General features: G+C 44.6%; 1 protein-coding gene across 8 annotated transcripts in view; it reads right to left on the bottom strand.

The window, feature by feature from the left end:
* Positions 1–12,540, bottom strand: part of kat80 (katanin p80) — a 170,740-nt gene that overhangs the window by 60,436 nt on the left and 97,764 nt on the right. For 7 of the 8 annotated variants that reach the window (XR_013310730.1, XR_013310731.1, XM_077646390.1 and 4 more), the window contains exons 4-10: positions 5,868–5,968; positions 4,936–4,977; positions 4,385–4,468; positions 2,941–3,128; positions 2,292–2,442; positions 984–1,114; positions 179–232 (exon numbers count right to left, since the gene is read on the bottom strand). Coding sequence is in view for 6 of the 8 variants with exons in the window: in XM_077646390.1 (XP_077502516.1) it covers positions 179–232; positions 984–1,114; positions 2,292–2,442; positions 2,941–3,128; positions 4,385–4,468; positions 4,936–4,977; positions 5,868–5,968 (751 nt within the window). In the remaining 2 variants the exon portion in view is untranslated. The remainder of the gene's footprint in view (positions 1–178; positions 233–983; positions 1,115–2,291; positions 2,443–2,940; positions 3,129–4,384; positions 4,469–4,935; positions 4,978–5,867; positions 5,969–12,540) is intronic. The other variant, XM_077646387.1, reaches the window with a different exon arrangement.

A 12,540-nucleotide genomic window follows, 5' to 3' on the forward strand; every position in this document is an offset into this window, starting at 1 on the left:
TCAACATACCACTAAATCAATTTGCACTGACTTTAACAGTGTTGTGTGCATATTCAGACTACCAGCTACTTGGTTTCACCACGGCTTTGCACGAGAAGTAACAGCTCCAAACACAGTAGCGACCACACGATGAAATTATCACTCCTTGCATCCTTCATTTTTTATATCAAGAACTTACTGAAAGTCAGCTGTATCCTTCTTATCTTTAGAGAAGCTTCTCCGGGTATGAGACCTGAAAACAGCAAGGCATGCGAGCACTTGGTCTCCATGTGTTCTGGAGTCCAGACAATGCGCGCGCGCACACACACACACTTTCTCGGTGCAATAATACATCATCAATTATGTGATCCAAACATACATACATACAATAAAACTTGCCTCTGAATGCATGCAATTATGAACACTGCCACTCCTGCTTTTGCATTTAGCAAAGAAGTTTAGTTTGATGGAAAAATAATTTGCTATTTTGTTATTTGCAGGTTTAGTTTGCAGGTGCTCAAAATCGTGACAATGCTTGCATGCCCTCATCTCTTGGTTCTACACAGGAACCACAACAGAACTATTTAACCATTTCCTTTGCCATAGCCGCTTAATTTTACCATCAAGAACTTATCGCACTACAGCAGCACTTGCCATTTCAAAGAAGTTGCCTCATGTACAACTTTTATGTGATTAACTAAACCAAACATATATCAAGCATTGTTATTTGGTTTCTTCACGAGGAGACAACAGATGAGCATATCAGTTCTGAACATAAAGTACATGGATTTCTGGACATTACAATTCTCGAAGCTGCAAGGTTAGGCATGTATCATGCATTTATGCTGCGGCTCTCGGCATGAAAATGGAATGCAATGCATTGGAAGTGCGATTAGGAGTAAATTGGCCACACTGCTACAGTAATAAGCATGCACTGTACAGTGTTGAGTCCTCTTAGCGGAGTTATGGCCCTGCAAAGCATCACAAAAGTAACAGGAACTCACCCAACTTTGAAAGGGCTTGTGGTGATATACTGAGGCACAGAAGAGTTATTTGGCATCCCTCCGAATGGTTGAACCCTATTGAGGTCTATCACATATACAGCAACATTTGTTAGAGAAAATGCACCAGCAATCTGAAAGTAGAAACATGATAAATTTCAACACTTTCCAGAAATTACGTTTCTTTTACAGCACAATTGCTTTCTTTAATCAAGGCACCAAAGAAAGAGAAGCAGGTTTTTAGTCACTGTCTCAATCAAGTACAACCTGAGACAATCATAAGCCTGCTCCCATTGGTGGTCGCACTGCAGATATCCGCTCTGAAGCACTTGCATCATTTAGGGAACAAGTACGTTGGCACCCTGAAGTTGGATAGAGGTGAAAGTTCTGTTTACAATGACTAGTGCAGCAGATGAAGATGGCATCAACTCGCCACAGCTTGATTTCTTAGCATATCTTGCTGCTAGCCAGCGTTATTGTTGTTGCAGCAATAAATGCCCTCTAGTGTCAGCCAGTGTCATTCCTTTGTTCCCACAGGGCAAGGCCTGCTGAGCGTGCGTGATCATGGGGTGGTGTCGGTGGTTTGAACTGTCAGCCACGGAAAAATGGGGAAAACGTATTCACAGCTACAAGGACTGTAAATTGTGTGTGCCAAAAGAATGGCAGTAAAAAAGCCATTAGCTATTATGCTAATCTCTACAAGAGTTTGGGACCATGTGACGGTGACCAGAATTCCTTGGCAGATTTTCATCAGCAATACTTCTGTGAAAACCAGCGCGCTAGGGCCTAAAAGCATTTCACACTTTAATAAAGGATCATTGAGCACAGCAAAGTACAGCAGGGACAAGGCAAAATGTACTGCACACAGTCTAATATTGCTGATACCTTCTTTCTTTCCATTTCCACACTAGTGCCATCAATACGCATGCAGCAATTCCAATGTGCACTGCATGTACAAGTATGTGTGCATTTTCGGTGCTACACCTGATAGAACTCTCCTGTGGCGGGAGATTTCAGGCAGCCTCATGCATTTTTCCTAAGAAGCCACAAGGTGGCCCTTTTTGGTAAACAAGACAGGCCTCAAAAGAGGTCTAAAGCTTGATAAAGAGACACCTCTCATATGATGAAAAATCGTTGTTACACAAACTGAATGATTATGTAAAAAAAAATAATTTAAACTTGCAGACATGATTTGAGGTCATATAAGCAAAGCACAAAGAATTTGGCACAGTGGCAAGAAACCCAGTTGCAACTTCCTTCAGTATAAGCTCAGTAAAGACAGAACAAGAAGGAACGCAAAAGCAAACTCACAAGCTGATTTTGAGCGACAGAAATGTCAGCCACTCTATTCCATCCCATGACCAGAGTGTCACATGTTTTTACGGGCTCCCAGCCATAAACCTTGAGAAAATCTTCAGCACCACTGAAAAGGCAGGCACCATCTGGACTGAAGAAGACGCACCTGCAAAGGAATAAAGAAAAATAACAAGTGCTCATTGAGAAAAACATCTCAACAACACGAAAGCCATAATACTGTTCCCTTTCGTGAATCAAATGTCGGTCAGAACATCTTTTTTTGTTGTTGTTGTTATGACTACTGTTATTATTAAACCATGCTTGCAAGTCCCGAATGGAGCACGTTTTTTTTTTTTTTCTACTGAGGAAAAAACTTGTGAATTGGAACCAAAAATGATATGCACTTCGTCTTTCAATGTAGTGAGAATTGCCAATGGGTAGATTACAAGTGCTGCCAGCCAGGCCAACTTGTTCCAGTCAGGTGGAGTTCCTTATATTAAATAATAGGAGATCACGTGTGCTTTTCTGATATATAGGATAAAATAGATTTGAAAAGTAGCATACTAAACTCAAAAAAGAACTTCATTGGAACTGCCTGAAACTGGGCACATTTCTAATCTTGAGAAAATTATGAAATGTTATCATAATCACAGCATTACTTTACCTGACTATACCAGAATCACCCTCTGTAGATGAAACAAGATTGAAGTTCTCAAGATCCCAAAACTTTACAGTGCTGTCCGAGCTGCCACTTGCCAGGAGGAACTCATTGGGGTGGAAGTCAACATCATTCACAGGCCCACAATGGTCCCGAAACTCTGACAGCATTTTACCCGCAGGCAAGTCCCAAAGCTGCAGAGTCAATACATTTGTCATCAGTGTAAGCAGGAACGTGTTAAAAAAAAAAATTGCATATGTCACACAATAAAGCTACTCCAAAAACACAACTACCTAAAACCAAACATCAACCAAAGAATAATTTTATTTTTGCAAGTAATAAATCCAACAACGAATGCCTTGCAATACCCTGAAATCAATTTGTTGGAACAAACAAATATAGAGAGCAAATATATCAACTCCTCTGCAGGTTCACTACTCGTTTCTATTGAATACTCATGTCCCTTCCATGAATGCTATTTTATTTTATGTTTGCAAGTAATGTAAACCTAATGCGTTAGCAGCAACACGACAGCCAATCACAGAAGTAGAGAGGAGGGAAGTAGGAGGAGGGAGTAGAGGCGACGAAAGCGCAGTCCATAAGCTCTACAACACATCAGCAGTGATGCCCCCTCCTTCTACCTGTCTTTGTTTGTCTGTGTGAAGTCTCCACCTTCTGGGACCCTCCAGGCCCGGAGGGTATTCTCACCTACGAGCATCCACCTACCACTCGCCTACCATCCTCTACCTTCCAGGGGCCTCCACCCACTACCCACCCAGACACCTCCAGAAGCTTCCACACACCCCATATGGTGAAAGCAAATCCATAAACGCAAATGGGTCACCTAGCAGCTGAGGCTGAGTACAGGAGACGCAAACAACATGCGGACTATAATAATGCACACACTTCCGCATGAACCACATTGATTGTCTGACTTTTTTTTTTCACTCTCCTCACTCGTTGAGATGCTGCGATGTCATGATTTTAAAAAGATCCAAAAGAATAAGGCTATAAAAGTAGCCACTACATCGAGAGTAGCGAGTTTTACACTAGTGCTTTTCGGCTATTCTGAGTAAAAATAATATAGGCATTAAGCGTGTTTAAATCAAAACGCATTGTTCCAAATATCAAAGACACCGACTGATAGCTGGTTTCATATTTACACTATTTTTAGCACATTGCAAGGTCACATACAGAAAAATCAGTAACATGTAACATCACAGCTTCTATGGTTTAGTTGCTAATTGTGAATTTTCATTTTTTTTATCTCTGTCCTAGCAAAAGGAACAGAAGCCAAAGGCTCAAGTGAGCCTCTTTTTGTATATTTAGCAATAACTGGCAATCCAGAACATCACTGCTTGTACTTGAAAAGTGTACCTGCCAAAGCAAGCAATGTGTCTACATGCATGCATAACAACACTAGTCTGATATGTGTGAAGAATATTCGAACCTTGACGCTGCCATCTTCACTTCCCGATGCAATCCATCGGCCATCAGGACTGAACTTTAGGCTATTCACACATTTGTTGTGACCCTATGTACAAAAGAAATTGAGAGAGACAAAAAAAGAAAGAATTCTTTTACAAAGAAACAAAATTATATATGTTTAAGATAGCACACACTATAAAACGGTGGCAATGTAATGCTATGGCCCTTTAACCATTATCAATAACAAAGCAAGCAGCACAGTGTTTTCTGAAACACCACTACTGAAGCTAAAAATTTATCCTACACAAAAGCTACCAAACCCATAAGCTTCTTCCAATTTTTTTTAATCATTCCATCTCGAAAGATGAGATTACTTTCTTGCTAATGTTGCAGCCAGCAACAATTCCTGGACATTTTAGTGAAGCACCAAATGGCAGTGCTCCAGCCTACTGCAATCTTTACATGCCACAAACTGTAGTCTACCTAGCCTTATTTTTTTGCAGCCAGTCCACAACTGAACATCATGCACTATGCCACCACTTGGTCTGTAAAAAGGGATTGCACAAAGCTTACCTTGTAAGTGAATATACATTCTTTTTTCCTAGTGTCCCAAAGCTGGAAGAATGAAAAAAAAAAAAGCAATAAAGAAGCAATTACTGATGCTGACAGTGCAATGTTTTGTTCGATTAGCACTCTGGTTTCCATGATCAGCAGTTGGCTGGCATTAATCTTTTCTCATACTTGATAAACTGGAGCTCCAATAGCCTGAAATGAAAGTTCTTTGTAAAATTGGTCTCAACTAGCAGAACTCGACAAAATTAATTACTAAGTACAATTTTCACAATAACCAAGCAGCAAATCAAGACTACGTAGGCTATTTTCACACATGTAGCAACTTTGTCTATATCATTCATAGCATATCATAACTAACATTTCCTTACATGAAAATTCTGGAGCAAGCTCTAGCTACCTTAGACACCATCATAAAGGATGCTTCACAAACAACAATGGAAGCAGATTTTCTGTTGACAACGAAAATTCACAAAAATCCACAAAGAAATGGACGTAAAACACATCACGAAAAAAACATGGACAAGGGGGAACACACACAACAGGACATGACGGGTGCTGTGTTTTCGCACTGTACGCTCCGTCAATTGGCAATGTACCAACTAGCCCAGACAAAAGTCCTGATTCAAGCACAAAGAAAGCAATATGGCTACAAACAAATTGCCGTAATTATTTTAAATATTGCCCCAAAACTAGATCAGTGCATCTTTACACAAGCTGAAGTGTATGTGACAATGCAAGAAAAACAAGCGCCACAGTTGTTTTTCTTGGTGTTCATAAACAGTCCTGCATTCGCCCCTCTATACCCAAAAACACGTAACATTACATACATTCTGAGAGCTTTACAGTTTTGTGCAATCAAAATGAAAAAGGAGTACAATGAAAATTTCAGCCTTATTGATGAGATGAATGTCAGGAGGGTGAAGAAATATCACCTTTATAGTGGTGTCCATTGACCCTGATGCCACAAATTCTGCGTGAGGGTGAAAATCCATGCACCGCACATTTCCCTTGTGACCTGTGAGTGTCCGGACCACTGAAAAACATATAATTTGTTTTACCAACACTGAAAACAGAGCTAAAGAACCTAACCATTCAAGCTAATTAATACATTCCTCATTTCATTATGTACACATCCTGTGAAAAGTAAATGGGGCATAGTTCTGTACCTAACTGCACTGGAATTGGAAATAATGGTAATTGGGGAATGTAGTAGGTTGATGCACAAGTGTGGCTTACATACACAATTAATAATTATGAATTGACACCGTATGTTCAACTGCAACAGGCTCCACGTCAAAGCACTCTCATCTCCTCCTTGCCACTGTTTCCGTAACGCATGCCCTGCAAAATGGCGGACGAGTTCATTGCGCACGTGTTCTTCCATGAATGACGTTTTCTCGACCAACGAACGACATGACAGACTGCGAGACAATAAGGACCGGCTTCATCGATGTTTATCGCTTGCTGCACTGCATGTTCCTCCAACGACTTCAGCCTTCGCCTCTTATTTCTGGCATATGCATGTGCACGCAACTGCAGCTAGTGCGACACTCCTCCAAGCATCACCTGGACATAATTGCTTTTTCGCTGGTGACCCGTCTGGTGCTAGAGCACTGAAAGGACCATTCACCACTATTTATTTATTTATCTATTTTCAGAATGAAAAAAATGTGATGATGGCAAATTTTTATGGTGCAATGGCAGCTTTGGCCAAAGAGCACCATGGCACAAGGTATTTCCGTCTACAAAACGTAGGATCAAAGATCGATTTTCCAAGCATTTCACACCAGAGAGGCTGAGCACCAGGCCAGGGGAAAGCTAGCTGTACCCGTTGTATCACTGGTGGGTACCTGCCAGCACTGGGATGTGCCCGGCACATCCCACAAGCGAGGCGGAGTGCCGCGATCCACCCACTACCGTGACCCGCTCCCGCGGGGCGCCAATGCGTTTGTGCAGATCGCCCCGAGGGCGCCAGATGGCGACAGGTGCCGGCCAACCGCACACACGCCTGCCGCGTCCGGACCAATCAGCGCGTTCGCACTGGCGGCACGCGGAAGCTGATCACGATAGCGGACCGCGCTATGTTATAGATATATATATCTGCTAGGTCACTGCAGCGGTCCGATGAAAAAAATGCTGCAGTACGATGTGGGTGTGGGTGCGATGTTGTCATAGCCTTTGCCAATGCCATGTCATAGTACTGTAGGCTAATGGTGCGTATCTATGAAAAATATATTTTCAATGAGCGTCCCAGCACACCCCGTCAAAATCCACATCCAATGTCAAGGTTAATGTTTCACAGATGTGGCACTTTCCACATCCATAAGAACAAAATATGCTTAATATCCTAGGACACCACACCAGAATTCCAGTAAGTGAATACTATCAATAATAATAATAATAATAATAATAATAATAATAATAATAATAATAATAATAATAATAATAATAATAATAATAATAATGTTCATTTACGAAATAGGAATTTAGACATATGGGCCTGCCCAAGCCAGCAGAGAGGACCATGACCAGGTTCTCAGAGCAGAAAAAAATTGGAGGAGACACTTAAGCTCCGCCTTATGTACGAAGTAAAAGGAACGCCGACCACTCTATCAAGAGTGATCAAGGCTTCCATCAAGAGTGATCAAGGCTTCCGTATGGAAGCCGAAACGTCTTCGTTTTAAACAACAACCTTTTGGTCTGATAGAGTGATCAAGGCTTCCGTATGGAAGCCGAAACGTCTTCGTTTTAAACAACAACCTTTTGATCGGCGTTCCTTTTACTTCATACATGAATCTTCTTCCCGACCAGACGAGTTTTCGTCAGACTTTAGATTTCAAGCTCCGCCTTAATGGTATGACGCGATATCACAATGGGTTAACTTCCATATATGCAGAAGCTCGTTCTCTAAATTCATAGATCCCTGGGAGTCCGCATACCCCTACTGGCGCAGTGGTGCAGCGGTTAAGCGATGCGCCACTGCCCCGCGATGGCAGGTGCTGCCACCGGTGGGGCTTGTGCGACTCAGGTTGCTCTTTCCGAGCGACCAATCATTAATATAACTGCCACCTGCCACTGCAAGTGGCCAGGTTGTGATGACGCCGCAAGGTCACATAACCAAGCTGGCCCACCACCCTCCTAGGTTTCTCTCTGGGCACCAACTGCCAGAGTCACGCTCGTTTTTTTTTCGCTAAAAACGCCGACAACGCCAACGCCGGATTTTCTGAGTAACGGGGCCTTGAACGCTGTCGCGTTAAAGAAAAAGGGCTTAGGAGATGCTGTCTGCACAGTCAAGTGTGCACATGAGAGTCAACAAACTAATTATCCATACCTGAGAAACCCGCGCAATACACTACTGAAGAACGCCTCCTCAGTTTAATTAACGGAAGCACAGCCAGAGCAGAAATGCTACAAGAAATAAAATCGAGTAAAAAATAACTGCGCACTGCAAACGCTTCGACTGTAACCCGGTTTGGCCGCTTAGCGATACAGTGCGAGACCCCATTGCGAGCGCTTTCGGTTTCTCGGTCGCAGAGGTCAGCAGTTCAAGTGTCGCAGAGCGGCTCACAAACAAGATCGGCATCCAAGGTGGCCCCCCAGCTGCGCTGACTCGGCGAGGCCTTCGGAGATTATGCAAACGGTCCAGAGGAGGCAACTCTGGGTCGCTCTCGCACTCTTCGTGGATGCATGCAGGGGTTGCGTCGAAAAGCGCGCATGGCCAGCAAACCCGTTCGACACAGCAACGAAAAAGCAGATACACGGAGCTCTTAGCGGTCACATCACCCACAACTGCGTTCAGTCGAGGAACCGCGATTCAAGGTCGATCCCAACACACAGATAAGCGTTGGCAAAAATACCACGAAAACCTCGCGCCGCGACGCTTCTTTGATGCGCCGTGATGCTCCCCGACCCCTCGAAAAACAAAAACAAAAAAGCTAACGGTAATCTCCCGCGTGCTCCGTGAATCGGCTCACACTACAGATCGGCATAATGATAGGCGCGGCCCACGGGAGCTCGTTTAGACCGAGAGCTGCTGGCACATCGCTGAAAGCCGAATGCGGCGCTTTTTAAGGCTTCAAGGTCGCTGGAATCCCATTGCCTCACATTTGTCTGAGGTGGTCGATGCCGACTTCCCAAGATAAATGGGGAAAAGGGCTTGCACGTGAACGAGCACAGAAATAATTAGCATGCGTCACACCGGCACACATATGCATGCCAGATGAAATCTCAGATCTGCCATATTTCACGCGACAGACAGATGGTGACATGTCGACTTAATTTCTACGTTGAAGTGCCCGATTGCCCGCTTATCACCATTACGAGGTGGAATGAAGCGGCCAATGCTCATCCTCAAAGGAGCCCCTCCAGCCAATGGCTTCGACCGATTCTCCTCCTCTCCCCCCTTTGACCAGCTAGCGTGAAATCGCAGGGGGTGCCAGATGAATGGGTAATAAACCAGCTATGGCTTAGTCGGATTAATCGAGGCGTCATGAAAATCGGCCGATGCATTGACTGAATGGCATCCCTTAAGGGGCATCTGCCGCTTTGTTCTTGAGTTGCCTATAGTCCACTTTATAGAGAACTGTAGTCTATAGTGGGCTATAGGCACCGTGCAGGAGTAACTCCGGCGCGATGCGCGCGCCCCTCGCGGCAGAATGGGCAGACCGGATGGGAGACGTGTGCCGGCGCGCGCCGCTCAGATGCGGCAAAACTGCCCGGGAGCGCGTCGTAGGAAGACTTCGCTCGTTGTTTTGGGGATATTCTGTGGTCACAGATGAATGGCTGCGCAAGAGTCTGCAATAGCACACACTAACTCGCCAGGACCAATGTTTTTCATGTCCGCAAACAAGTTCTACGAAGAAAAGCGACAGGAACAGTGGATGGCTCTCGTCCGAACGGGCAGTGAGCCGGCAATGATCATGTCAGTATTCGCCGCATGACGTTGTTCCCAAAGGAGACAAAAAGAAGGCACTCTACAAACCCCTGCATTCGTAATTTTTCTCACCACCTGAAAAGAATCGAGCTATTCCGCACTGTTGCCCTCGTATTTTCTGTTCCAATTAGCCTACCCGACCGAAGGAAACGGCCTGCACTAGAAACCACAGAACGCGTCTGGTGGCGCGCACCACCAGACGCGTAAACGGTAAACGGTTATTCTATAACGCGGTTATTCTATAAACGGTAACGTAAACGGTCATTCTATAACGCTCAATTAACCTGTGGTTTGGTCTATATTCTCCAAACGGGTCACTGTGTCCGCTATAGCATGCTTACGTAAGCACCGACACCATGTAGAAAAAGTAATGAACTGGCACATTGGCGTTCGCTGCAGTGAACGTGAAATACGGAAACCGCATCACCATATTCATAGTGTGTATACTGTGTTTGCTTGACATTTAGGTCGCCAATTCAAGTGATTTCTTCCAATATGTGAAAAGAAGTAGCCGGTGCCAGGCACCAATCTTTGCTGTCATTTCTGAACAAATAAAATATACAACATAAACCTTTGAAATCACTGCACAAGACTACGTCATTGTTCCGTCTACCGAGAAATGCCGCTTCTTCTGCGTACATGGCAAGTTGGCCGATGTAAGGTTTTGATCAGCTTCCCGTATTTCAATGCGTTGTTTTCTGATGTCTCTCTTGCTTAGAATTGTATGTTAATACGTTATTTTTTATTTCTATTTTGCATAGAATAGGTTCATTTGCTTTACTTTTTTTTTGTGCGTCCTTACACTTCTTGCTCCTTTTTTTTTTCTCCGCACCTACACCCTTTCTTCCAGCTCCACCGCCATTTCCCTTCTCGAGTGGTTTGACAACCTCCCCCTCCCTCTTCTCATTTTTTTTTCTACCCGTCGTTTTTTCTACCCGTCCAGTTCCTCCCTTGTTGCAGTGCTCTCCTCTAATTGTAAAGAAAGTCTTTGTCAGTACTTCTGTTCTCTTTTGATGATTGTAACTTTTTTTTTTCCGCGGAAGTGTCCCACAAACACTCGGCTTCGACGCAGGCTAAAATGTGTCCATTTTCCAAAAATAATTCGGACTTTAAGTAAAACGATAATAAATTTTATAGTTGCGATGATTTCCTCTGTGACCATACAGACGCGAAAATAAAAAAAAAATTAAGTCAGGTGTATCTTGAAGGCAAGTAAAAAAAATTAAAATTCTTCTGTCCCAATCGGAACATTTGTAAGTAAAGGGTCTGCGCCTAGTATGCTGGATCAGCGACCTCATGTGCGCATACCAGTGCGATGTGGAGGGAATGATCAAACGGCGTCTTGTTGATGTTCGCTGTGGAGACCGCCGCTACATGCCGTCCTTTAAAGACTGTTCTGTCATCAGGAGAAGAGGAATGCGCCCCACCGGACTTGTAATTGAAACCTTTGAAAACAATTCCGCCTGTATACTACGTGAGTTACCTCAATTATTCGCACAGACAGGGAGATGTCTCTATCTGTGAACCTAGCCGGCCGACGTACGCGAATTTTCGGACCTTTCGTCAGCTTCTCGTATATTGTTTCCACTTCTCCGTTTCAGCTCCCCGTCCGTTCATTCCTTTTCTTCTTCCTCACCTTTTCCTTCCTCCTCCAGCGCCACTTCCTTGGCAGCGTTCTTTTTCTTTTCGCTTTCGCCTAAGTACGTCCCCACCTCTCACAACAATCTCCCTCCGGCCGTCCCGTTCGGTCGAAGTGCTCGTGGCTGGCTTTGTGTCGCGTTGTACCACACGTGGGGGCTGCCACAAATCTTATTCTGTATTTTTCTATTTCTTTATTTATCATGTTTTCTTATCCCCTCCCCTTGATTTTGTTGTGCTTTTCTCCTTACTCTTGGGCACCCTTCTCCTTGTGTCGTCTGCTCCGTTTCTCGTGCTTTGCTACTTGGAAACAGGCGCCCAGCATAAAGCCAGGGCTCGTCCTTGTCTCTCTGTCTGGTGTATTCATGTTCCCGCACTGTTTATCCATCGCTGTGTCACTCCAACTAGCCCAAATCGCCACCACCTTGCTGCAACAATCCCGAAAACCTTCCGACGGCCGCCCCTAACTAGGCGCTCGCCCGACCCAGGCAGCCGCGACTCTCCCAACGGATTTGCTCCGGCGGCCACCGGCGGCGCAGCCTGTTCGCCGAGAGTGCTGCCCCCTGGGTTCCTGCACAGTGCCCATAGTCCACTCGGTTAAAGAACAGGCCCCTTCAAACTACAAGACTACCCTGCCGCGACCGCGTGGCTTAGGAACGGCTACGGTTCCGCCCTGTGTGTCTGCATGTGTATGCGACTGAGTAAGAAGTCTGGGGGACGCGGTACAAAATCAGCACTGAAACATTTGTAAGTGGCACAGGTCCAAATTAACGGTTAGAAAAGTTTGTTTTCATTGCACAAAGTATATGCCACATTGTTTTTCTCGTTTCGTGTTCGAGCCCCAATCTGCATTACCTCCCTGCCGTGGACTGCGGTTGTCAGCAGCGTCGATTGATGGTCGAATTCCATCGCAGCGTCAATGGACGCACGGGGCAGCCAGCAGACGAATGAAACAGCAATTGTAGCGCATAACCAAGCGACAAGCGCCATATCGAAAGATCAAGTGTCGAAGAGGCACTCAGCACACAAGTTCA

This window comes from Amblyomma americanum, chromosome 1, assembly GCF_052857255.1.
Source record: "Amblyomma americanum isolate KBUSLIRL-KWMA chromosome 1, ASM5285725v1, whole genome shotgun sequence".
NCBI lineage: Eukaryota > Metazoa > Arthropoda > Arachnida > Ixodida > Ixodidae > Amblyomma > Amblyomma americanum.